This window comes from Neoarius graeffei, chromosome 3, assembly GCF_027579695.1.
Source record: "Neoarius graeffei isolate fNeoGra1 chromosome 3, fNeoGra1.pri, whole genome shotgun sequence".
NCBI classification, from domain to species: domain Eukaryota; kingdom Metazoa; phylum Chordata; class Actinopteri; order Siluriformes; family Ariidae; genus Neoarius; species Neoarius graeffei.
The window spans coordinates 109,205,486-109,231,388 of NC_083571.1; the positions used below are offsets into that span (position 1 = coordinate 109,205,486).

The 25,903-nt window shown below is 43.0% G+C and overlaps 1 protein-coding gene across 2 annotated transcripts in view; it reads right to left on the minus strand.

Moving 5' to 3' along the window:
• Positions 1-24,010, minus strand: part of riox1 (ribosomal oxygenase 1) — a 70,542-nt gene extending 46,532 nt beyond the window's left edge. The window contains exons 1-4 of one of the 2 annotated variants that reach the window (XM_060917870.1): positions 23,922-24,010; positions 11,334-11,471; positions 4,494-4,648; positions 3,444-3,543 (exon numbers count right to left, since the gene is read on the minus strand). In XM_060917870.1, the coding sequence (XP_060773853.1) occupies positions 3,444-3,543; positions 4,494-4,648; positions 11,334-11,471; positions 23,922-23,987 (459 nt within the window). In that variant the 5' untranslated portion in view covers positions 23,988-24,010. The remainder of the gene's footprint in view (positions 1-3,443; positions 3,544-4,493; positions 4,649-11,333; positions 11,472-23,921) is intronic. The other variant, XM_060917871.1, reaches the window with a different exon arrangement.
• Positions 24,011-25,903: the final 1,893 nt, after the last annotated feature.

Genomic DNA, 25,903 nt, shown 5'->3' on the forward strand with positions numbered 1-25,903 from the left:
TTTTCCATTTAAAAAAGGAAATAAACAAAATATTTCAGAATTTGGGCGGCACGGTGGTGTAGTGGTTAGCGCTGTCGCCTCACAGCAAGAAGGTCCGGGTTCGAGCCCCGTGGCCGGCGAGGGCCTTTCTGTGCGGAGTTTGCATGTTCTCCCCGTGTCCGCGTGGGTTTCCTCCAGGTGCTCCGGTTTCCCCCACAGTCCAAAGACATGCAGGTTAGGTTAACTGGTGACTCTAAATTGACCGTAGGTGTGAATGTGAGTGTGAATGGTTGTCTGTGTCTATGTGTCAGCCCTGTGATGACCTGGCGACTTGTCCAGGGTGTACCCCGCCTTTCACCCGTAGTCAGCTGGGATAGGCTCCAGCTTGCCTGCGACCCTGTAGAACAGGATAAAGCGGCTACAGATAATGAGATGAGATTTCAGAATTTGGAAATATTAAAAACAAAGAAAGTTAATGTTCTTGATTCTAAATTTAAAATATCTTGGTTTATATTCAAAATTCTTGCCTACATTTAAATTTATGCAAATCAGTGGTTGTGACCATGTTAACTGCTTTGTACAAAAGGTCACATTTTCCTTGAGCCTAATCTCTTCTACTGAAACGTGTTCAGACGACGCTCCAGTGGATTCAGTGTAAAATGGATCAGAAGGTTTTGCACAAATTTAGGGAGTCCATGCCAACTCGAATGCACACGGTCACTAAAGCAACAAGAGTCATCAGGAAATGACATATCCCCCTGGCCCCCACATGAAACCCCACGCCGAATTTTCCCAAGTTGAATTGGTTGCCACGGAAATACGGAAAAAATTAAACTCACAGAAATCCCAAAACGTCAAAAGCCACAACTCTTCTAGTCAATTAACAAAACTGTCAGTTTTCGTGAAAAAATTCCTAATAGTTTTTGAGTTATGCTCCGGAAACTAAAATGTTTACAGACCGATGGACAGACGGACAGAGCGATCACGATAGCAATAAGACACAGTTCATCAGTTCACCTGTACAGCAAAACAATGTATACGTTACAATAGCGTTGTGGTACTTGAAACGGGTAGACCACTTTTTGAAGGTCTCCATTTCGTCTTGGAATCGACCGCATCTTTACTCTGTCTTGTCTCAGTTTCAGACAAAGAGACCCGGGATTTTATTTCAAGACTGAACAAGACCACAACTGTGGGGACTTCGCTAAATTGCCTATGCATTGTCTGATGCTTCTTGCTTCAAACGTAACCAATAACGTGACATGGTCTCAACCCCTCAAAGTCTTGGCCGCAATACACTCTGGTCTCAGTCATGACTTGGTCTCGGTTGAGGTGGTCTTGGCTACAACACTATGTTACAATGCTTTGCATTAGCATTCCCATATTTTCATAGCATGGAACTCCAGCATCTACTGTCATGTTGTGGAAAGGTACCTGTAATATAACGGCAAAAATTCCCAGCTATGCTAGATGAAATAGAGCTCCTCGGACTCAGAGCGGCTGTCCATTACTAGCAATGATGACTGCTTCGTTAGGACGCACAGAAATGCAGATGGGCCGCGAGGCCCGCACCAGACCAACAGAGACGGCCGTAGCGGCCGGCACGAATGGCCTGGCTGAGCCGCCATGCAATGCCTGGCCTCGTGAGCTCTCGCATACTTTTCGCCTCTCCTAACGAAGCGCCTTGCACGATAAGGTAAGACAAACAATGTCGTGCCCCCATCGCGTTGTCTCTCTGGACCTCCAGACCTGATGCCAAGTGGGTCACAAAAGTGCCACAAACCTGATGGGTATGGAAGTTGCCCCGCAGTGACAACTGACTTGCCAAGTGATGCCATCCATTGTCCATTTGAGTGGCTCTTCAACGTGCCATCTGGTGGTGTGCCATTGACCCTGTTGGGTTCATCTGCCACATTGCACCAAAAAGCACCCTGCCAGCACCTTATTAGTGATGTACTATTTAACCCATAGCTGGAACCCAGGCGGGTGCTACCACTCCAGGTCAGAGCAGACCTGGGAGCAATGGTGATTAAGGGGTAACTCCGCTTTCCCCAATACTCAAGTCCTCCCGGACCTGAGACTCACCACTGGTTGCAGTTTAAAGTCATACCCAGGACTAAGGTTGGACAGATCCAGCACATGATATTGAAGTGAGGAAAGCATAAGCTTGGGGTGCTCTAAATGCACTCTCAAAGGTGTGGGCATCCTCAATCAGTACCGAGACCAAGGTTCACATTTTCAAACAGTCAGTTGAAACCATCCTCCTCTCCAGTACTGAATCATGGACTCTCACAAAATCGCTTGATGGTACTTACACAGGAATGCTCAGGGTGGTAAAGAATGCGTCCTGGCATGACCATTTGACCAACAGCCAACTCTATGGGAAATTACCAAGATTAACCACTATAATCAGGCAGCGTTGCCTTGCCCTTGCAGGCCATATGATGCGACATGTAGAACCTGCAACTTCTGTCCTCTTCTGGGAACCCGAGGAGAAATGAAAGATTGGTCATCCCTGACTAACTCTGAAGGGTGTCATTAAAAATTATTCAGATCCTCCCGGACCTGAGACTCACCACCGGTTGCAGTTTAAAGCCATACCCAGGACTATGTCTGAAATGGGTAAACACAAATCCAAAATGGCGGTCACTAATAGTGCGGCCAGTGATGCAATTTGGACAAAAAAAGCTTAATTTATTCCCTCCTGAAGTCTTTAATCGCTTGGAAAAGAATGAAATGATAAACTGCTATCACTTGAATTGTTATTGCAGCCATAAGCTGCGCAACAATGTACCATTTTGAGCTATATCTCAGACTTTGAAGTTCATGAATACAGATAATCCATACAAAACACACGAGGCATTTGTTTACCCATTTCAAACCTCGTGATCGTAGTACTCCAATGGAGCCGAGGAGGTTTACTGGCTGTAACACAGCAGCAACAATCAGACAAAGCTGAATGACAAGGTTTCTGTAGTTACACTGCTGTATAGGGACGGCTTGTTAAGTCACGAGTTGGCCTAGTGGTTAGCGTGTCCACCTCTCGATCGGGAGCTCACGAGTTCTACTCACCGTCGGGTCATACCAAAGACCATCATCAAAATGGTACCTACTGCCGTCTGGCAAGGCACGCTGCAATACAGATGCAAGTGGGGAGTCAAACTATAGCGGTTACCAGAGGACTAGCCCCCCACTGAAACCCTAGCTATGTAATAGACGAGAGGCCAAGAGCTATGGAAACGGGGATCGGCGCCGCCCTATGCGCCACATGGCATGGGAAGGACTTTGATTTTTGATAGGGATGGCTTGTTAAGGATGGACTAAACCCCTAAACTCTACCAAAGCACTTTAGGGAGAGGTCATTCTCCAAGACAGAATCTTGCGCACACACACACACGCATGCATACACACATAAAAATACAGTGATAGAATTAATAGACTGATCATAACACAGAATAAATTACATTTTTCAAAATGCGGTCAAACTCTGCTGTTGAGAAAAGACCCTCATAATAGTGTGGATTCTGGCGTCTGATCAAGATGGGCTTCTTCTCCCAATTATCCCTACGGGAGAGGAAAAAAAAAAAGACAGATTTACACAGCAGTTTGACAGTGTGCATGTCAATTTGTTACCTCATTTCCACGGTCAAAGTGCTGGTGTGGGGAACCACTGAGGCTTTTTAAAGGAGAACTGAAGTCATTTTTAAAATTGCTTTAGTTCTTAATTAACGTGTTATTCAATTACGTTTTCGGTTTTAGTAACCTTATATCGTGACTCGTATTGGCAACGAATTGTAATTAAATATTATACGTATCGGCCTGTTCGTTTTTTAGCCGTGTTGAATTTAGTTCATTTGGTCCACGGCAGACGTCACTTATCCGCGCGATCTTCACGAGACTTGTGCGAGACTTCGAAACGTGAAGCGTCAGCCAGGTGTCAGTGCCGCCGTTTTGAAAATTATTTTCCAAACGAAGCATTGCACAAAAACGAGGTTAAATGACGATTACTGCCTACTTTTTTCAAACTTTCCTGATTGCTATGAAAACAAACGAAACTTCCGGCTTGATTACATCAGCATTCGGAAGAGGGCGCGCACGTCTTTTGACAACGTTGGTCACTTTGATTTCCGCTGTACGTTTTACCTCCGTTCTACGATGTCTCGCACAGGTCTCGACGAATCTCGTTTATGGCCGTTGCTTTGACATATGGACTGATATATTACAGAGCATATTTCAAACACTCATATCTTGCTATAGCAGCGACAAAATAGCGATCAAAAATGCATTCCTATATTTAATAAAATGAGATAAATAGAATTTTGATCATAAAAAATTTGCCTTCAGTTCCGCTTTAAGCTTTTATATCATCAGAAATGAGATTTTAATCAATTCATGTGTTTAAAAAAACATATATAAATATACACAGACTGGCCCAGAAACATTTATCATGTTGGAAGAGCGAAGAAAGGTTTGATCTTATTCATCGACACATCGCTGGTGGAAGAGGGTTGTACCTGAAGAAGGTTTTGGCTTTAACAGGATGAATGAGCCACTGAAACAGCATGCTCGCTCGCTCCCTGCTGTTGTCCACCCCAGCCAGCTCACTGAGAAGCGTGTGAAGTGTTTCATTGCTCACTCGATCGGTCCCGTTTGACGGTCGCTGCTCCTCCTGCAAGATCATCAAACTCCTTAAAAAGCTAGACAGCCTTTCAATTTCATTAAAAAAAAAAAAAAATCGGTGAAATTGGGGGCATCGTGGCTCAGGTGGATAAGGCGCCATACCATAAATCCGGGGACCCGGGTTCGATTCCGACCCGAGGTCATTTCCCGATCCCTCCCCGTCTCTCTCTCCCACTCATTTCCTGTCCTGTCTCTACACTGTCCTATCCAATAAAGGTGAAAAAAGCCCAAAAAGATATCTTTAAAAAAAAAAAAATTGGTCAAATTTAGTTCCCTCTGAAATGTGGTCATTGTGATATATGTTTATTTCTGTAATATCTCAAAAATATAAGGCCATTCTGTGGCTGGGAAGTTATTTAATTTGAGGGGATTAAAGCAAATAATCTGCATGAAATTGCTCACTTTGCGCAGTCAAGCAGACAGAGGAAGTCCGTGTGCGCATGCGCAGGTTTACTTTCTTTTTCTTCTTCTTTTGGGTTTTACGGCAGCTGGCATCCACAGTGTTGCATTACTGCCATCTACAGGTTTACCTTTGACTGTGCATTGACAGTTCCATCATTCTGTCACTAAACGAACAGCTGATCACACCGAGGTGCTCGCTGAGCGCCGATATTTATTAATTTGGTCCTGCGTTTCCTTTCCTTCGTATATAACATAACGTCTTTTCTTCTCGCTTTCTTTCCATGACTGTAGTCAGTCTTTTACGTTTCATTCGCACACTCACGTCCTTCATTTTTCTCTCCTGTTTCAAATTTGTATCCCACAATGCCTTGGGTGAACAGGGAAAGCCCACCACGTCATGCATGATGTAGTATCTTGAATTGGGTCATGGGGAAGCAGGAAAAAATAGCAGAGAATTTAGGGCCACGTGGAGATAAATTCATTAATTGTTCTATTTTTAAAAAACTAATAAAATTGGAAGTCGGTGAAGCAAATTCAGTAGCTTTCGGTCCACTAAACAAAAATTATTGGGTGTCGGGGAAAATTCTTTTTATGACCTACACATGAAAAATCTGAAAGGTCATCTAGCTTTAAACTTGCAGCTTATCACTCAGGTATATACAGTTGTGGCCAGAAGTTTACATACAGGGACACGAATGTGATCATGGACATGACTATCATGGCAATGTTGGGCTTTCAGTGATTTCTTTGAACTGTTCTTTTTTGTGGCAGAATGATTGAGCGACATACATCTTTAATACGGGAAAAAATTTATTTGGTGCACACGTAATTTATTATGGGTTTTCCGAAAACTATACTGGGTCAAAAATATACAGTACATACAGCACACCTAATATTTGGTTAAATGGCCTGTAGCAAGTTTCACCCAGACCAGATGCTTCTGCTAGCCATCAACAAGCTTCTGGCAGAATTCTGGTTGGATATTTGAGCACTCTTCTTGGCAGAATTGGTCAAGTTCAACTAAATTTGGTGGTTTCCTAGCACAAACCAGACTTTTAAGCACAGTCCACATATTTTCGATATGGTTTAGGTCAGGACTTGTTTTAAGCTTAATGTTAGTATGCTTTATCCATTCCACAACCAGCACTGATGTGTTTTTGGAGTCCAGGTCCTGTTGGAACAATCAATTGTATCCAAGTTTCTGACGGTTAGAGGTTATGCTGAAGAATTCTGAGGTAGTCCTCCTTCTTCATGATTCTATCCACATGCTGCTATCACCACCATGCTCAACAGCTGGTACAGTGTTCCTCTGTACGTCTGGTTATTGCGGCCAAACAACTCAATCTTTTGGCCCTTTTCCACTACCCTTTTTCAGCTCACTTCAGCCCGACATGGTTCGCGTTTCGACTACCCCAGAGCAGCACAACTCAGCTCGCTTCAGCCCTACTCAGCACCCAAAACTCGCACGGTTTTGGAGTAGGGCTGAAGCGAGCCAAACCGAGCCGAGTGGGGCTAGGGGCGTGAGGAGACACTCCCCTGTGCACTGATTGGTGAGGAGGAGTGTCTTCACATGCCCACACACGCCCTGCGAGCACGCTGGGATCTGTAAACACCGTAAACCCGGAAGAAGGAGAATTACGAATTACAAGAATTTCTGAAGCCTTATGCGCCTCGCCTCATCTATACGCTCTTGCCAGTATCCGTTGGCGTTGTCGGTGACAACAAGCCACAGCACCAAGACCAGCAACACTAACGACTCCATGTCCTCCATGTTTATTGTTTACTATCCAGGTCGTGAGACTACCGCTTAAAAGGTCACTGATGTCACTGTTTGCGCCGCCTAACGACATCACGTGACGTCCACCCACTTTCGCGAACTCCACCCAATGTGTCCACCCACTTCCAGCCAGCACGGTTCAGCGCGGTTGTAGTCGAAATGCAACTCCAACAGCCCCACTCAGCTCGACTCAGCCCAACTCAGCACCGCGCGGCTCAGCCCAACTCAGCCACATTGGTAGTGGAAAAGCGGCATTTGTCTCATCTGACCACAAAACTTTCCTCCAGAAAGGTTTTTCTTTGTCCATGTGATCAGCTCCAAACCTGAGTCGATCCTGAAGGTGTCAATTTTGGAGCAGAGGCTTCTTTCTTGGATCCTCTCAGTCCATGGTGATATGTCTGTGAAGGTTCTCTGTTATCCAGGTCATAGTAAACCGTAGGTGCTAAAGAAGGTAACTGGACTCGCTTGAAATTCTTGAAGACGTTTCACCTCTCATGTGGAAGGCTTCTTCAGTTCTGTCTGACTAGTAGGGAGTTCCAGGTATTTATCCTCTAGTAGACCAAAAGCAACCCTAAGGAAAGTCATTGAGGTCACATGGGTCATTGACCCTCTCAGTCATCTTGTAAATGTTAGGGTCACTGGAGGCCAGGTGCGAATGGTGTTAGCAGTCTAGAGGGTCATTAGGGTGATCTGTAGGTCATTGGCTCTCTCTGCCATGGTGTGAGTCATTGAAGTCAGCCGAGTCTTGGTGTGGATGTGTATTCAGTTTTCTGGGAAGTGTGCCAAGGACTACATTGTAGGTGGCTGATAAGTGGTCAAGAGTCCTTACTAGAACTAGAAGATATGACCACATCACTCCTGTCATATCCGCACTGCATTGGCTCCCAATCAAATTTCGTATTGTTTATAAAACACTACTATTGACCTTTAAAGCACTGAATGGTCTTGCGCCACAATACCTGAGCGAACTTCTGGCCCTTTATGACCCACCACGCCTACTTGGATCAAAAGATGCAGACTATCTGCTGGTAACTCATATAGTGAAGGCTACATCAGGGGGCAGAGCCTTTTCTTACAAAGCCCAGCAGTTATGGAACAGCCTTCCAAGTAGTGCTCAGGACTCAGACACAGTCTCAGTGTTTACGTCTAGGCTGAAAACATATCTGTTTAGTCAAGCCTTTTGTTAATTTTATTAAGTAAAGGAGTAGATCTGGAGGGTCCTCAGGCATAGAGTGTTTTGGTAAACTGGGATGTATGGATGCTGTCAGTCCCCACTCACTTGCTCACTTGAGTTTGTTGACGGTATAGTGGCTGGCTGCTTTATGTCCTGGGGCTCCCTCATGCCTGTGTTACCTTCTGGCTCTCCCCTTTTAGTTATGCTGTCATAGCTAGTCTTGCCAGAGTCCCTGCTTGCACTCAGCGCAAAATGTATACTGTTCCTACTCATCAGGTGATGTTGGGCATACCTAACAACCTGTGTTTTCTCCCCCCCCCACCCCCAAACTCTGTCTGACCCTGTGAGTTACGTGTCAATCCTGAGATCGAGATGCTGAACTCTTCTGCTCCTCGGACCTGCCTGATCCATCCTGATGCCCTACGTCTGGTTGGAGTCTCATCACATCGCTCCTGTGGAGGACGGCCCCATATGGACAGTCGAAAGTCGCACCTGGAAGACGCTCTGAACACTTACAGTAATGCTTTTATGGCTGAGGACTATGGTTGACTTGCTAACTTTAGGACTGCAGTTGTCATGAACAGTTTTACACTTAAGTTTCCATCAATGAACAGTTTATAACGTCAACAAAACAGACTTCATGTTAAAACTGTTAAAATGTTATCATCATGCTATCTGTTATCACCCAAATGAGGATGGGTTCCCTTTTGAGTCTGGTTCCTCTCAAGGTTTCTTCCTCATGTTGTCTGAGGGAGTTTTTCCTTGCCACCGTCACCACAGGCTTGCTCATTGGGGATAGACTAGGGATAAAATTAGCTCATGTTTAAAGTCACTAAAATTCCGTAAAGCTGCTTTGCGACAATATCTATTGTTAAAAGCGCTATAAAAAATAAACTTGACTTGGTGTCTCAGACTACCTCCTCTGTTCAGTGATGGTCGTTCCATGTTGACGAAGATGGCTTCTTTTACTCCTTTTTCAAACCACTGGTCTTCTCTGGCTAAAATGCATACATTGCAGTCCTGAAACAAGTATCCTTTCTTATCGAGATGAAGATAGACTGCAGAGTCCTGGCCTGAGGAACTGGCTCTCCTGTGTTGAGCCATGTGCCTGTGAAGCGGTTGTTTCGTTTCCCCAATGTACAGGTCTGTGCATTCCTCACTGCACTGAACTCCGTACACTACGTTGTCCTGTTTGTGTCCGAGTATTCTGTCCTTCGGGTGGACCAATTTCTGCCTCAGAATGTTACTGGGTCTGAAACGTACAGGAATGTTGTATTTGTAAAAGATCCTCCATGGTGATCTAAAACTCACTTGACTGTGAACAGTGACACTGGTGTTCCAGCAACTTCCAGTTCATGGCAGGTCTGTGCCTTGGTGGTTCTTTAGTTGCTCCTGACCATCTGAACCAGCTGAGGGTGACAGTTTGGGTCTTGGCTACACCTCCCAATAACCTGTACTTACACTTTTTTTTCCGTTTCCAATTGAGAGTACGCCGTGTGCATTCTGGCTGCCACTTCTCACCGGAGCTTTTTATTTTTATTTTATTTTCTCTTTTATTTTTCTTTTTTGTGTTTGTGTAGTTTGATGTTTGTTTTTTGTTTGAGTGTTTTGTCCGGTTGTAGTGTACCTCCGGACCCAGTTTTGGACATCGGTTCCCTCCAGGCCTTGGCTCGCCGTTGGTGATGCCTGTGCTCCTCACTATGGACTGCAGTGAGCTTGTTGCTCTCTTTAACATCGTGGTTGTCCAGCGCTCTGTGCGGCGGTGCTTCTGTGCTTGGCGCGGTGTTCTAAGCAATGTTGCTCGGTGGCGTCACGGTGCCTGTGTAGGCAGTATGGGACATACCAGCGCCCTGCGTGGCCGTGCTTCTCTGCTCACTTTATGGATCCATGGCATGGTGTTCCGGGCGGTGTTGCCCGGCAGCATCGCGGCGACTGTGCAGGCAGTGTGAGACTTATCTTTGTGCGCCTTTTGGTGGGACTGTGGCAGCTACACCATTGGAATAACATCCTGACCTTTTTTTGGTGGACTTTTTTTTATTTCTTTCCCCAGTTGTAAAGCGACCTTGGGTATGAGAAAGGTGCTATACAAGTTTAACTGATATTATTATTATTACATACAGTTGTTTGAACTGATCTTGGAATCTGCAGTTCATTCGAAATGGTTCCAAGAGATATTCCAGAGTTGTGTAAATCTATGACCCTCTTTCTCAGATCTGCACTGAGTTCCTTGGACTTTTCCATTGTACTGTGTGCTGCCCAATCCAATGAGTGCTGTTAAAAAAATAAACTGTTTATGGTGACAGAGGGAAAGTACCAGCTGTAGTCAATCATGATCACTAAGGCCAAGTTTACATTAGACCGTATCTCTCTCGTTTTCTTTGCGGATGCACTGTCCGTTTACATTAAAACGCCTGGAAACGGGAATCCGCCAGGGTCCACGTATTCAATCCAGATCGTGTCTGATCCGGTGCTGTGTAAACATTGAGAATACGCGGATACGCTGTGCTGAGCTCTAGCTGGCGTTGTCATTGGACAACGTCACTGTGACATCCACCTTCCTGATTCGCTGGCGTTGGTCATGTGACGCGACTGCTGAAAAACGGCGCGGACTTCCGCCTTGTATCACCTTTCATTAAAGAGTATAAAAATATGAAAATACTGCAAATACTGATGCAAATACTGCCCATTGTGTAGTTATGATTGTCTTTAGGCTTGCCATCCTTCCACTTGCAAGTGGTAAGTGATATGCACTGAGATCACACACACAGCGGCTCAGTCCCGAATCACTGCTCGTGCGCTTCACTCGCGCGCTCTGTGAGCTGCGCAGGGCCGGAGTGCGCACCCTCCAGAGGGCACTCGCTGTTCAGAGCGGAGTGATTTGGAGTGCAGGATGCCTGCGGAGCCGAGCGTATCCGTGTATTGGCGTTGCTGTGTGCACGCGAATCGTGTATTGGCGTTGCTGTGTGCACGCTAATCGTTTTAAAAACGTTAATCTGATGACCCGCTGATACGGTCTAATGTAAACCCCACCTAAGAGACGTTAAAAGGCCTTGGCAGGTTAAAAGATACTTTGGAACTTTTAGCACGACTGACTTAAGTGGCCATATGCAAATTTAGACTCCTTGTTGATTTCAGAAAATCCAAAATAAATTAAAATAAAACTAGCATAAATGATTCAGTTACTACTGTTAAACTAATAGGGAAGACATACAATTATGAGATAATTTTAATCCTTGGCCCACTGAAGTGTCCTGGGAGTTTTAGAGGTTAAACTACGAGGTAAAGCACTGAAAACTCAGTTGTACAAGGGCACAAACTTACATCGACTGGATCATCATGGTTTTCTTCCTCCTTTGTTTTTCTCTCCTCAGGAATCTTTTTCATCTTTTTCTTGGTGCTAATGGTTGGTACTAATCCATTCTGCTTCCTCTTCTTCTTTGCTGGTGAAACTGAGCTCTGCTGATTAAAAAAAAAATGTTAAAACAAAACAGTTTTGAAATTGACTTACAAATAAGAGTTTTATTCAAAATAATGTATTTTGTTCACAAATATGTGCTGTGAGAGTTGAAAAAAAAATCAACTGCACACATTTTATGCAATGAACACTTTTTTTTTTTAGTTTACACAATACTGACCAGCTGATACGTTAAGCAGAAACCGTAACAGCAGAGTAAAATCACAAAAACTTCCATAAAAAATTAGGTTTAAACAGTAACATTGAGATACGAATCATTTTTACGTCATGCTGAGTGCTGCACAATTCTTTCTTTTCCATCCTGATTTTGGCGTTTTTCTCCTTCGTCCCATAAGAAAATTCAAGGCCTGAATTACCTAATATTTTTCATTTTGAGAAAATGAAAAATGTATTTTTAGTCCCCTTCTTAAAGATGCCTCAGGCTTTACAGGCAGATGATACCTCTTGGGTTAAATGAAACATTTTTACAGCTGACGCTAAAGTCCATTTAGTCATTTTGGCTTGCAGATAAAATGTTTCTGTTGATCACAAAATGACAGCTGCTTTAGGAAACTTTGAAAGATGTAGTGGAGATGTACAGTGCTGAGCGTAAATGAGTACGCCCCCTTTGAAAAGAAACATTTTGAACAATATCTCAATGAACACAAACAATTTCCAAAATGTTGAAAAGTTTAATATAACATCTGTTTAACTTATAACGTGAAAGTAAAGTTAATAATATAACTTAGATTACACATTTTTCAGTTTTACTCAAATTAGGGTGGTGCAAAAATGAGTACACCCCACAACAAAAACTACTACATCTAATACTTTGTACAGTATGGCCTCCATGATTTTTAATGGCCGCACCGAGTCTTCTAGGTATGGAATGAACAAGTTGGCGACATTTTGCAACATCAATCTTTTTCCATTCTTCAACAACGACCTCTTTTAGTGACTGGATGCTGGATGGAGAGTGATGCTCGACTTGTCTCTTCAGAATTCCCCAAATATCAGCCTGATATTCTGCATGAGACATACGCTCTTCCTTTCTCATTTGATTTTTGTCATCTTGATTGTGGACAAATTCTCTAAATGGGTAGAAGTTTTTCCCTGTTCTCGAGAGAACACGAAGGTAGTTACTCGTTTTGATACCTACGGTAGTTATAATAATAATAATGATACATTTTATTTATAAGTGCCTTTCAAGGTACCTAAGAACACTGGACAGTAAAAAAAGAAAAACAAACAATAAAATAACAACAATAAAATAATAAGAAATCAATAATAATTATTGTTATAGTTATGGGGTTTCAAATGCCATAGATTCTGACAAAGGTACCCCTTTCACCTCAAAAGTCACACAAAACCTTTGTAAGTATCTCTAAACTAAACTGGTGTTTTCACATTCCTCAATCCTCTGGTATCGTAGAACGTACTAATCGAACATTGAAAGACAAATTAATTAAGGTCATGCAGGACCCAGGTTTGCTTCTGTAATCCATAATTCATTCTGGCTGAAATTCGTGTGACACCAAGAAATTATTTTTGGAAGACTCTCCCCTGGAAGAAGGGAACTCCGGCTCCGGGTACCTCTGATTTGAAAATGCATATGGATGAGTATTCTGCAGCCCTTATAGATAAGTTGCATAAAATTTGTACCAAGGTCAATAGTACAATATTATCTCCACCACACACCCCTTTCACGTGGGAGACAGGTGCTGGTGTGATGACTTTTTAAAGTAATGATTTGGACAATTGGGAAAACAATATAATGGGCCTGCAGACATAGTCGCCATTACTTTTGCTGCTGTTTTAACTGATCTTTTTCCACAGTGGATCCATGCCACTCAGTTGAAGAAGGCTCCATAACAAAGTTGTGTTACAATAACAAGTTTGCTGCTATTAATGCTTTTTGTGTCCCTATCTAGTCTCCCTCTGGCCAGTTCTCTCTCTCTCTATTTCTGAGCTCTACACAGATTCGACTGAGAATCCTCAAGACGTTGTGAACAAAGAGGGGAAGAGATCTTGCGCCCCGTTTGGAACCAATCATCCTCACTACAACCATGACAGTCCTCATCACGGGTTTCGTGGCTTCATTGTTGCTCGGGGCAGGGCTACCCGCCCGAGCCTTCGTGACTGCTTCATCTTTGCTCGGGGCAGGGTTACCCGCCCGAGCCTTCTGGACCACTTCATTGCTCGGAGCAGGGTTACCCGCTCGAGCTGGACTTCGAGACAACATCTTCTGGACTAACTTCGCTAACTGGACTGCACAAGCGCACACCACACTAATGTGTTATGTCTTTCATCTGATGCCGTTTTCTACTATTATTACACATCTCTATGCTCTGAAACTCTGTATTCTTACAGGACTCTGTTCTCACTATAGGTCGATATGCCTTCTAATTTTATTTTTCCCCTCACTGTTTTAGAACAAATTACTCTGAAGGAAGTAGCGTGTATCTGGGAATTAAGAGGTTTTGAGTTTCTCTAAGCTCCGGTGAGGTGGGACGAGGGCTGATTGGGCATGCCTGCCCTCTGAGCACCAATATACGTCGAGAAGGGCAAAGATTAACTCAGGATTAATTCTTGATGTAATCACATATATGATCATGAGGTGATAATAGGATTTGATAATAGTGATACTATTATCAAAGAGGGGGATTGTTAGGTTTATATAAGTATTATTCTTATTATTTTTATAAGTATTATTATTAAAATGGTGACAAAATTAAGCGTTAACTTAAGGTTCAGTTAAAAATGACCTTCTGTCTCGGCTGGACATTGTTTGGGAACATTTTGTTTATGAAATGTGTATTTTGAACAGAGAAGTGTCTGAAGGACCCACCAAGGTCTGTTTTAGTGTCAGATCGACCCACACACACACACTTTAATGTTGGATGTAATGGTAGCCTTATTGCTGAACAAAGAGTTAAGACTCTTATATTTTTATAGTATATATTATAGTATATATTACTTATAGTATATTTTAGAGCTTTTTATAGTATATTTTAGAGCTTTTTAGAGCCTTTATTATTTTGGACTATTGCATATACTATGGCAGTGATTTTAAACTGTTCCTGTGTAGCCTGACCTTCGTCCAGTGGAGAAGAACACTTCTTTGTTAGACCAAACATAGCCTTTGTTTAAAACATTGTCGTAAAAACATCTCACGCGCTTTGACGTGCGTAAATGAAATTGCTGAATTGCTGAAATATTATTTTGCTTATGACTGAAGGTTTCATTCACACACACATACATATGAAATTAAGATGTGATTTGCTGACCTAGCACATAGACACAGATATCAAAATGATGTCACTCACTCACGCCCTCCCATAAACACACACCCACACACCCCTCTCTGAGGTCACATACAAACACACACATTTGACAGACACAATAGCCGTTTGGAGAGATTATGATTTGTTATAAAAGGTGTTTGTAATCTTTCATCTTTGATGAAGTGACTGTGCGAATAAACTGGCATGTGAACTCTCTGGTTCCCCTGTCTGTTTCTATCGTTCTGTCATTCGTCCCGGATCCGAGGGTGGCCCACGAAGGAATCGGGGTCTCTTTCTGGGTGAACCCCAACAGAAAATAATTTCTTTCCACCCCAAAGGTGAAGGCTACAAGAAGATCAGCAAAGCTTTACTTATCAGTCAGAATACTGTAGCAAAAGTGGTACAAAAATTTAAGAAAGGTGGAACTGCAACCATCTCACAGAGACGTCCAGGTCGTCCACGGAAGTTAACACCTCGACAGGCGCGTCTTCTGATGAGAAGGGTTGAAGAAAATCATGAAGGGTGACTATTTCTCATGACACAATACGGCGTACACTGCAGAGGAATGGCATGCATGGATGCCGTCCACGAAAGAAGCCTCTCCTAAAGCCCAGGCACAAAAAAGCCCACCTAGAGTTTGCCAGGGCCCATGCTGACAAAGATGAAGACTACTGGGACTCTATACTCTGGCGTGATGAGACCAAGATAAATGTGTTTGGAACTGATGGCTTCAAAACTGTATGGCGTCGCAAAGGTGAGGAATACAAAGAAAAATGCCTGGTGCCTACAGTGAAACATGGTGGTGGCAGTGTCCTTATGTGGGGCTGCATGAGTGCTGCTGGTGTCGGGGAGCTGCATTTCACTGATGGCATCATGAATTCATAGACGTATTGCTCTATACCGAAAGAGAAGATGCTACCATCACTCCATGCCCTTGGTCGTTGTGCACTTTTCCAACATGACTAAACACACATCTAAGGCCACTGTTGGATTTCTGAAGAAGAACAAAGTGAAAGTGATTCATTGGCCAAGTCTGTCTCCTGATCTGAACCCAATCGAACACTTGTGGGGAATTCTGAAGAGACGAGTTGAGCATCACTCTCCATCCAGCATCCAGTCACTAAAAGAGGTCGTTGTTGAAGAATGGAAAAAGATTAATGTTGCAAAATGTCGCCAACTTGTTCATTCCATGCCTAGAAGACTTGGTGCTGTCATTAAAAATCATGGAGGCCAAACAAAGTACTAGCTGTAGTAGTTTTTGTTGTGGGGTGTACTCATTTTTGCACCACCCTAATTTGAGTAAAACTGAAAAATGTGTAATCTAAGTTTATATTATTAACCCCGCCGACAGTAGTCGGAGGGGTTATTATTTTCACCTGCGTCAGTCTGTGTGTGTGTGTATCTGTCTGTCTGTCTGTCTGTGTGTCTGCAAGATATCTCAAGAACCAATGGATCGATTTGGACCAAATTTTGGACGTGTTGCCAATCACCCAGGAAGGAAACCATTAAATTTTGGAGGTCAAAGGTCAAGGTCATGGCAGAACTTCGAAATTTTCGCCCAATGTATTTTAATAGGGAAAAGGCGGGGTTTGCACTCGTTAGAGTGTCCCTGTCTAGTTAACCTTACTTTCACGTTATAAGTTAAACAGATGTTATATTAAACTTTCTTTTCAACATTTTGGAAATTGTGTTCATTGAGATATTGTTTAAAATGTTATTTTCAAAGGGGGTGGACTCATTTACGCTCAGCACTGGATCTTATCACTTCGTCTATATAACGTCGCCATTAGTCGTCCCTTCGAAGGTAAACAAATGTAAAAGCTACAATTACTACAAACGCTCACCTGATACTCACCTATACCACAAAGCTGTGCTATAATTGGAATAAATTCATTCAGGATCCAGTATCATGTGACTAAGAGCTAGACCAATAGAGGAATTTTAAAGGAGAACTGAAGGCAAATTTATCATCAAAATTATATTAATCTAATTTTATTAAATATAGAAATGCATTTCTGACAGCTATTTTGTCGCTGCTATAGCAAGTTATGAGTGTCTGAAATATGCTCTGTAATATATGTCAAAGCGACGGCCGTAAACGAGATTCGTTGAGACCTGTGCGAGACATCGTAGAACGGAAGTAAAACGTAAAGCGGAAATTAAAGTGACCGACATCTGCCAACGTTGTCAAAAGACGCGCGCGCCCTCTTTCGAATGCTGACGTGATCAAGCCGGATGTTTTGTTTGTTTTGATAGCGATCAGGAAAGTTTGAAAAAAGTCAGCAGTAATCGTCATTTAAACTCGTTTTTGTGCAATATTTCATTTGGAAAACAGTTCATTTGGTGGAATAAATGTGACACAAGTTGCCGAGTACGTGTTTTGCACCCAGTTGTGGTCTGGCTGACACTTCACATTTTGAAGTCTCGCACAAGTCTCGTGAAGATCACGCGGATAAGCGACGCCTGCCGTGGACCAGACGAACTAAATTCAACACGGCTAAAAACCGAATAGGCCGATAACTATAATATTTAATTGCAATTAGTTGCCAATCCGAGCCACGATATAAGGTTACTAAAACCTAAAACGTCATTGAATAACACGTTAATTAAGAAATAAAGCAAGTTTAAAAATGACTAAAAGTTCCCCTTTAAGCCCAGTACCAATTTTGATATTTGAGAATTTAAAAATCTGATAAGAATATTGACCAATATTTAATTTTTTTTCCGGAAACACAACATTTGTGTGTAGTTATTTAAGAATCCTCACCAAGATAACAATGCATTTTAAATGCATTTAACAATGCACTTGTTTTACTGTCATAAATAGTACTTTGAACAAACGGACAACCAAATATATTAAAGTTATGAAGAATAAGAGTCGAATATATTAAAAAAATGTTTAAAAAATTTTTTAAAGATCAGATCCATTATAAATTATACTTCTACTATAAATGGAAAGGAAATAAAAAGGGAATACTGTGTGTGTGTGTTTTGTGCAGGTCTGCCATATGAACATCAAAGAGAAACTATCAATAAATTTTAAAAAATCGTGGATTACTGTGCTCTACTTTGTGGCGTTCCAATCACGCGTGTTTCCAGCAGTGGCGTTACAGCATGCCCTCTGGTAGACAAACTACGCAACGACAACACTCATATAACATGGTTGAAGGATCCTTTTTCCGTCTCTCTGTTTCTTTGTTAATGGTCATTTACTACTATAATTATCGTTTATTTTTTATAAAAGCTGATACAGATTTATCTGCAACAAACTCATACTGGTCAGGCTCTAATGCGACTTATTTATAGATGGATGGACGGACGGACTTGATTGATCCCAAGCTGGGAAATTGTTTTGTTACAGCAGCAAGTTATCAGACATCCGAAAAGAAAGACGCACTGTACAACATAAAATAGAATTTAGAGGGGGAAGATCCCAATAACAAGCTGACTATACAATATGCAAGGCTTGTAGTACTCGAGTCCGACTCGTGCCCTAATTTTAAAGACTCGTGATTTGGACTTGAGCACTGATGACTCGGACTCGTAAATTGGAGATGAGGACTCGCATTTTTTCTTTATTTTTTGTAACATGCCATGATAATTTGGTATAAAATATTTATATCTACATTAATTTTTATACTAATTACGTGCAAGGGTGTCACACCTGCGCGCCTTGGCGTGTACATCAGATAGACTCTGTGGTGCGCTCCGGACAGCGCGCATGCCAAGCAGACTCTCCCGCACGCGCTGTAAATGACTCGCACAGGATTAAGGCGCAATCAGCACACCGATATAAAAACTGTGAAAACATACCTACTTTGCGAAGTATTGACTTGCGTTGCTGATACATTACCGAGCCTTATTTCCTTCTTTGGTTTCCTGATCCCTGATTTCCTGTTTCTCGTCTTTGATTCTGCCGAGTCTACGATATCCTGTTTGTGCTTCACTCGACCTATTGCCCGTTTCACCGTTTTACGATTTTGCCTGCCGTTCTGGATTGTCTTCACTTGTATTAATAAACACACCTTCTGCACTTACATCCGTCTCCCAACCATCTCTGACAGAATACTTCACACTCCCTGATAAAGAGAAGCACATTCACCTGTTCATACGTCATGTTCAGGAACAAACTAATGCTAATGGCGCTAAAACAGCCGCCGTCAAACGGTGCGGTTGAAAAAAAATGGTGAAAAATAGAAAAATAATTAAGAAAAAACATTTGATCTCATTGGTTAAATGAGGCCCATTTTGGACCATGTGATCCTCATACAGAACATTACAGCAGTTTTCGAAAAAATAAGCTGTTTCTTCAATCTTTGACTTGTAATATCTCAGGAACGGATAAACATATTTTAATCCTTTTACTCCCATAGGGACCGACGCAAGGTCTGATTATCCTCGCAACTCCTATTTACTTACTGCTGCGCCAATCCAGTACTTTGGCCTCGATTTTCCCGACAAAGTAATTAGGACTTGGGTTGTTGCCTGTGTAAAACTACAGAACAGCTGGGCCTGATAAGCTATCAACATTATCAACATAATTGGAAGCAGTCATGCATTACTAAGGAAAAGCACTGAAGAACTGGGGGTACCCACTTGTGCAAGTAAATAGTCGCTAAGGGTGGTCCCAGCTTTAGTGGTGCAAAAAAGCAGCACCAGGGCACAGTCCGTGTTGAAATTTAGTAATATTATATTGCATCTGGCTGCTGTCTACTGAAAGAATTAGGACTTGGGAGTAGTCGAGATGTCAGTCGTTAGTGACTGAAAACAGACACATAAAAGTTATAAGCAGAAATTGGCAGCAAGACTCTTTTCAGAGTGATGTGTGAGTGGGGGGGGGGACCGTTTTGCCCCTTGGCCCCTAAGGGTAGGGGAGTATTATGTACATTTCAGGCCTCCCCATCACTCACCCTTTCCTGACACCTACAGTGGTGCTTGAAAGTTTGCGAACCCTTTAGAATTTTCTACATTTCTGCATAAATAAGTCCTAAAAGTAGATAAAGAGAACCCAGTTAAACAAATGAGACAAAAATATTATACTTGGTCATCAATTTATTGAGGAAAATGATCCAATATTACATATCTGTGAGTGGCAAAAGTATGTGAACCTTTGCTTTCAGTATCTGGTGTGACCCCCTCGTGCAGCAATAACTGCAACTAAATGTTTGCGGTAACTGTTGATCAGTCCTGCACACCGGCTTGGAGGAATTTTAGCCCGTTCCTCCGTACAGAACAGCGTCAACTCTGGGATGTTGGTGGGTTTCCTCACATGAACTGCTCGCTTCAGGTCCTTCCACAACATTTCCATTGGATTAAGGTCAGGACTTTGACTTGGCCATTCCAAAATTTTATTCTTCTTTAACCATTCTTTGGTAGAACGACTTGTGTGCTTAGGGTCGTCGTCTTGCTGCATGACCCACCTTCTCTTGAGATTCAGTTCATGGACAGATGTCCTGACATTTTCCTTTAGAATTCACTGGTATAATTCAGAATTCATTGTTCCATCAACGATGGCAAGCCGTCCTGGCCCAGATGCAGCAAAACAGGCCCAAACCATGATACTACCACCATCATGTTTCACAGATGGGATAAGGTTCTTCTGCTGGAATGCAGTGTTTTCCTTTCTCCAAACATAACGCTTCTCATTTAAACCAAAAAGTTCTATTTTGGTCTCATCCGTCCACAAAACATTTTTCCAATAGCCTTCTGGCTTGTTCACGTGATCTTTAGCAAACTGCAGACGAGCAGCAATGTTCTTTTTGGAGAGCAGTGGCTTTCTCCTTGCAACCCTGCCATGCACACCATTGTTGTTCAGTGTTCTCCTGATGGTGGACTCATGAACATTAGCCAACATGAGAGAGGCCTTCAGTTGCTTAGAAGTTACCCTGGAGTCCTTTGTGTTCTCGCCAACTATTACACGCCTTGCTCTTGGAGTGATCTTTGTTGGTCGACCACTCCTGGGGAGGGTAACAATGGTCTTGAATTTCCTCCATTTGTACACAATCTGTCTGACTGTGGATTGGTGGAGTCCAAACTCTTTAGAGATGGTTTTGTAACCTTTTCCAGCCTGATGAGCATCAACAATGCTTTTTCTGAGGTCCTCAGAAATCTCCTTTGTTCGTGCCATGATACACTTCCACAAACATGTGTTGTGAAGATCAGACTTTGATAGATTCCTGTTCTTTAAATAAAACAGGGTGCCCACTCACACCTGATTGTCATCCCATTGATTGAAAACACCTGACTCTAATTTCACCTTCAAATTAACTGCTAATCCTAGAGGTTTACATACTTTTGCCACTCACGGATAATGTAACATTGGATCATTTTCCTCAATAAATAAATGACCAAGTATAAGATTTTTTGTCTCATTTGTTTAACTGGGTTCTCTTTATCTACTTTTAGGACTTGTGTGAAAATCTGATGATGTTTTAGGTCACATTTATGCAGAAATATAGAAAATTCTAAAGGATTGTAAACAACCCGCTGCTTGACCTCCCGACCCCAGGGGAAGTCGGGTTTCAATCACTGCAATCAGTAAAACCAATTAGAAATAGGACCTGGTAATGAGACCATGTAAAAATCACAGGCAAGTGGACACGAGGTAAAACAATTCAGACCTGATTCAGATATTTGTTTAATTCAATAAGAGCAGTTTCAAACTATTTGGATTGAATTTAAATTTTCACCTAAGATGCCTAAAAGAAGATAAAAAAAGTGGTAGTATTGAATGGAAAATAGATAGATAGATAGATAGATAGATAGATAGATAGATAGATAGATAGATAGATAGATAGATAGATAGATAGATATGATGCAAATATCCAGCTTGTGGTAAATTGTGTTGTTAGAAACTCATACACTTTGTAAATTTATAGTTTGGATAATGTCTGACATCACGATAATATCGTAAACCGTGATAAATTGTTCATTTATCGCCCAATAAAAGTATGCTCGCATTACTGCATCAGTTTGAAAAGTAAATAAGGAGGAATTTCAGAAGAAAATAACCAACTTTAAACAGAACATTTTAAAACTTAGGTAGCAGCACTAAACTCATCTCATTATCTCTAGCCGCTTTATCCTTCTACAGGGTCGCAGGCAAGCTGGAGCCTATCCCAGCTGACTATGGGCGAAAGGCGGGGTACACCCTGGACAAGTCGCCAGGTCATCACAGGGCTGACACATAGACACAGACAACCATTCACACTCACATTCACACCTACGCTCAATTTAGAGTCACCAGTTAACCTAACCTGCATGTCTTTGGACTGTGGGGGAAACCCACGCGGACACGGGGAGAACGTGCAAACTCCGCACAGAAAGGCCCTCGCCGGCCCCGGGGCTCGAACCCAGGACCTTCTTGCTGTGAGGCGACAGCGCTAACCACTACACCACCGTGCCGCCCCAGCACTAAACTCATTTTTATTAATTGTAGTTCATACTAGACTACTTTGCTTTATTTGGGACTGTGCTTGTATATAATTTATTTACAGTGCCTTGAAAAAGTATTCATACCCCTTGAACTTTTTCACATTTTTCCACGTTACAACCACGAACTTAAAAGTTTTTTATTGAGATTTTATGTGATAGACCAACACAGAGTAGCACATAATTGTGAAGTGAAACCAAAATGATAAATGGTCTTCAAAATTTTAAACAGATAAAAAATCTGAAAAATGTGGTGTGCATTAGTATTCAGCCCCCCTGCGTCAATACTTTGTAGAGCCACCTTTTGCTGCAGTTACAGCTGCAAGTCTTTTGTGATATGTCTCTACCAGCTTTGCACATCTAGACACTGAAATTTTTGCCCATTCTTCTTTGCAAAATAGCTCAAGCTCAGCCAGATCGGATGGAGAGCGTCTGTGAACAGCAATTTTCAAGTCTTGCCACAGATGCTCAATGGGATTTAGGTCTGGACTTTGACTGGGCCATTCTAACACATGAATATTCTTTGATCTAAACCATTCCATTGTAGCTCTGGCTGTATGCTTAGGGTCATTGTCTTGCTGGAAGGTGAATCTCCTTCCCAGTCTCAAGTCTTTTGCAGCCTCCAACAGGTTTTCTTCCAGGATTGCCCTGTATTTAGCTCCATCCATCTTCCCATCAACTCTGACCAGCTTCCCTGTCCCTGCTGAAGAAAAGCATCCCCGTAGCATGATGCTGCCACCACCATGTTTCAGAGTGGGGATGGTGTGTGCAGGGTGATGAGCAGTGTTAGTTTTCCGCCACACATAGCACTTTGCATTTAGGCCAAAAAGTTCAACTTTGGTCTCATCTGACCAAAGCACCTTCTTCCACATGTTTGCTGTGTGGTTTCTTATGCCTGTCTTTCAACAATGGCTTTCTTCTTGCCACTCTTCCAAAAAGGCCAGATTTGTGGAGTGTACGACTTATAGTTGTCCTGTGCACAGATTCTCCCACCTGAGCTGTGGATTTCTGCAGCTCCTCCAGAGTGATCATGGGCCTCTCGGCTGCTTCTCTGACCAGTGCTCTCCTTGCTCGCTCTGTCGGTTTAGGTGGACGGCCGTGTCTTGGTAGGTTTGCAGTTGTGCCATACTTTTTCCATTTTTGAATGATGGATTGAACAGTGCTTCTTGAGATGTTCAGTGCTTGGGATATTTTTTATAACCTAATCCTGCTTTAAACTTCTCCAGAACTTTATTCCTGACCTGTCTGGTGAGTTCTTTGGTCTTCATGATGCTGTTTGTTCTTCAGTGTTCTCTAACAAACCACTGAGGCCTTCACAGAACAAGTGTATTTATGCTGAGAGTAAATTACACACAGTAGGACTCTATTAACTAATGAGATGACTTCTGAAGGCAATTGATTGCACTGGATTGTATTTAGAGGTATCAGAGGACAGGGGGCTGAATACTAATGCACACCACATTTTTATTTGTTTAAAAATTATAATTTTGGTTTCACTTCACAATTAGGTGCTACTCTGTGTTGGTTTATCACATAAAATCTCAGTAAAAAGCTTTTAAGTTCGTGGTTGTAAGTAAGGTGGAAAAATTTGAAAAAGTTCAAGGGGTGTGAATACTTTTGCAAGGCACTGTAACCCTACCCCAAACTGTTAGCATTAGCTACCGAACAACAATTAAAAATGGCATGAAACCATCTCTGAGATGTTATACATCCAATATACCACTTTAAAGCCATATATACCTGGGTATGTGCTGCTTTTTCTTTGACTGACTGATAAAAAGCAAACGCTGACTGCTTTCTCTCCATGCTGCCTCAAGCACCACCATGACACAAAGTTGCCAGATCCTACGGTTTCACACATCACCACTAATTAAAAAAAAAAATTTCCTTAAATATCTAGGTTACTTATAAAATAATAAAAACAAACCGTCCAGCACGGTGGTGTAGTGGTTAGCGCTGTCGCCTCACAGCAAGAAGGTCCCGGGTTCGAGCCCAGCGGCCGGCGAGGGCCTTTCTGTACGGAGTTTGCATGTTCTCCCCATGTCCCCGTGGGTGTCCTTCAGGTGCTCTGGTTTCCCCCACAGTCCAAAGACATGCAGGTTAGGTTAACTGGTGGCTCTAGATTGACCGTATGTGTGAATGGTTGTCTGAGTCTATGGCCAAGTTTACATTAGACCGTATCTGTCTCGTTTTCTTCGTGGATGCACTGTCCGTTTACATTGAAACGCCGGGAAACGGGAATCCGCCAGGGTCCACGTATTCAATCCAGATCGTGTCTGATCCGGTGCTGTGTAAACATTGAGAATACGCGGATACGCTGTGCTGAGCTCTAGCTGGCGTCGTCATTGGACAACGTCACTGTGACATCCACCTTCCTGATTCGCTGGCGTTGGTCATGTGACGCGACTGCTGAAAAACGGCGCGGACTTCCGCCTTGTATCACCTTTCATTAAAGAGTATAAAAGTATGAAAATACTGCAAATACTGATGCAAATACTGCCCATTCTGTAGTTATGATTGTCTTTAGGCTTGCCATCCTTCCACTTGCAAGTGGTAAGTGATATGCGCTGGGATCACACACACAGCGGCTCAGTCCCGAATCACTGCTCGTGCACTACACTCGCGCGCTCTGTGAGCTGCGCAGGGCCAGAGTGCGCACCCTCCAGAGGGCACTCGCTGTTCAGGGCGGAGTGATTTGGAGCGCAGGATGCCTGCGGAGCCGAGCGTATCCGTGTATTGGTGTTGCTGTGTGCACACTAATCGTTTTAAAAACGTTAATCTGATGATCCGCTGATACGGTCTAATGTAAACCCCACCTATGTGTCAGCCCTGTGATGACCTGGCGACTTGTCCAGGGTGCACCCCGCCTTTCGCCCGTAGTCAGCTGGGATAGGCTCCAGCTTGCCTGCGACCCTGTAGAACAGGATAAAGCAGCTAGAGATAATGAGATGAGATGACCCGTGCAATATTACCTCAGGGCGGCACGGTGGTGTAGTGGTTAGCGCTGTCGCCTCACAGCAAGAAGGTCCTAGGTTTGAGCCCAGCGGCTGGTGAGGGCCTTTCTGTGTGGAGTCTGCGTGGGTGTCCTTCAGGTGCTCCAATTTCCCCTACAGTCCAAAGACATGCAGGTTAGGTTAACTGGTGACTCTAAATTGACCGTAAGTGTGAATGGTTGTCTGTGTCTATGTGGTTACGGATAATGGATGGATGTTGCTGACCCTTTTCCATCAACCATTCACCCTGGATATATGTCTAACAGAGAGAAGGGTGTGCATATAGAGAATATGACACAGCTTTTATTTTATATAAAACCCGTGCAATATTATATCAGGGCGGCACGGTGGTGTAGTGGTTAGCGCTGTCGCCTCACAGCAAGAAGGTCCTGGGTTTGAGCCCAGTGGCCGGCGAGGGCCTTTCTGTGTGGAGTTTGCATGTTCTCCCCGTGTCCGCGTGGGTTTCCTCCGGGTGCTCCGGTTTCCCCTACAGTCCAAAGACATGCAGGTTAGGCTAACTGGTGACTCTAAATTGACCGTAGGTGTGAATGTGAGTGTGAATGGTTGTCTGTGTCTATGTGTCAGCCCTGTGATGACCTGGCGACTTGTCCAGGGTGTACCCCGCCTTTCGCCCGTAGTCAGCTGGGATAGGCTCCAGCTTGCCTGCGACCCTGTAGAACAGGATAAAGTGGCTACAGATAATGGATGGACTTAATACCCAAGGGAAAG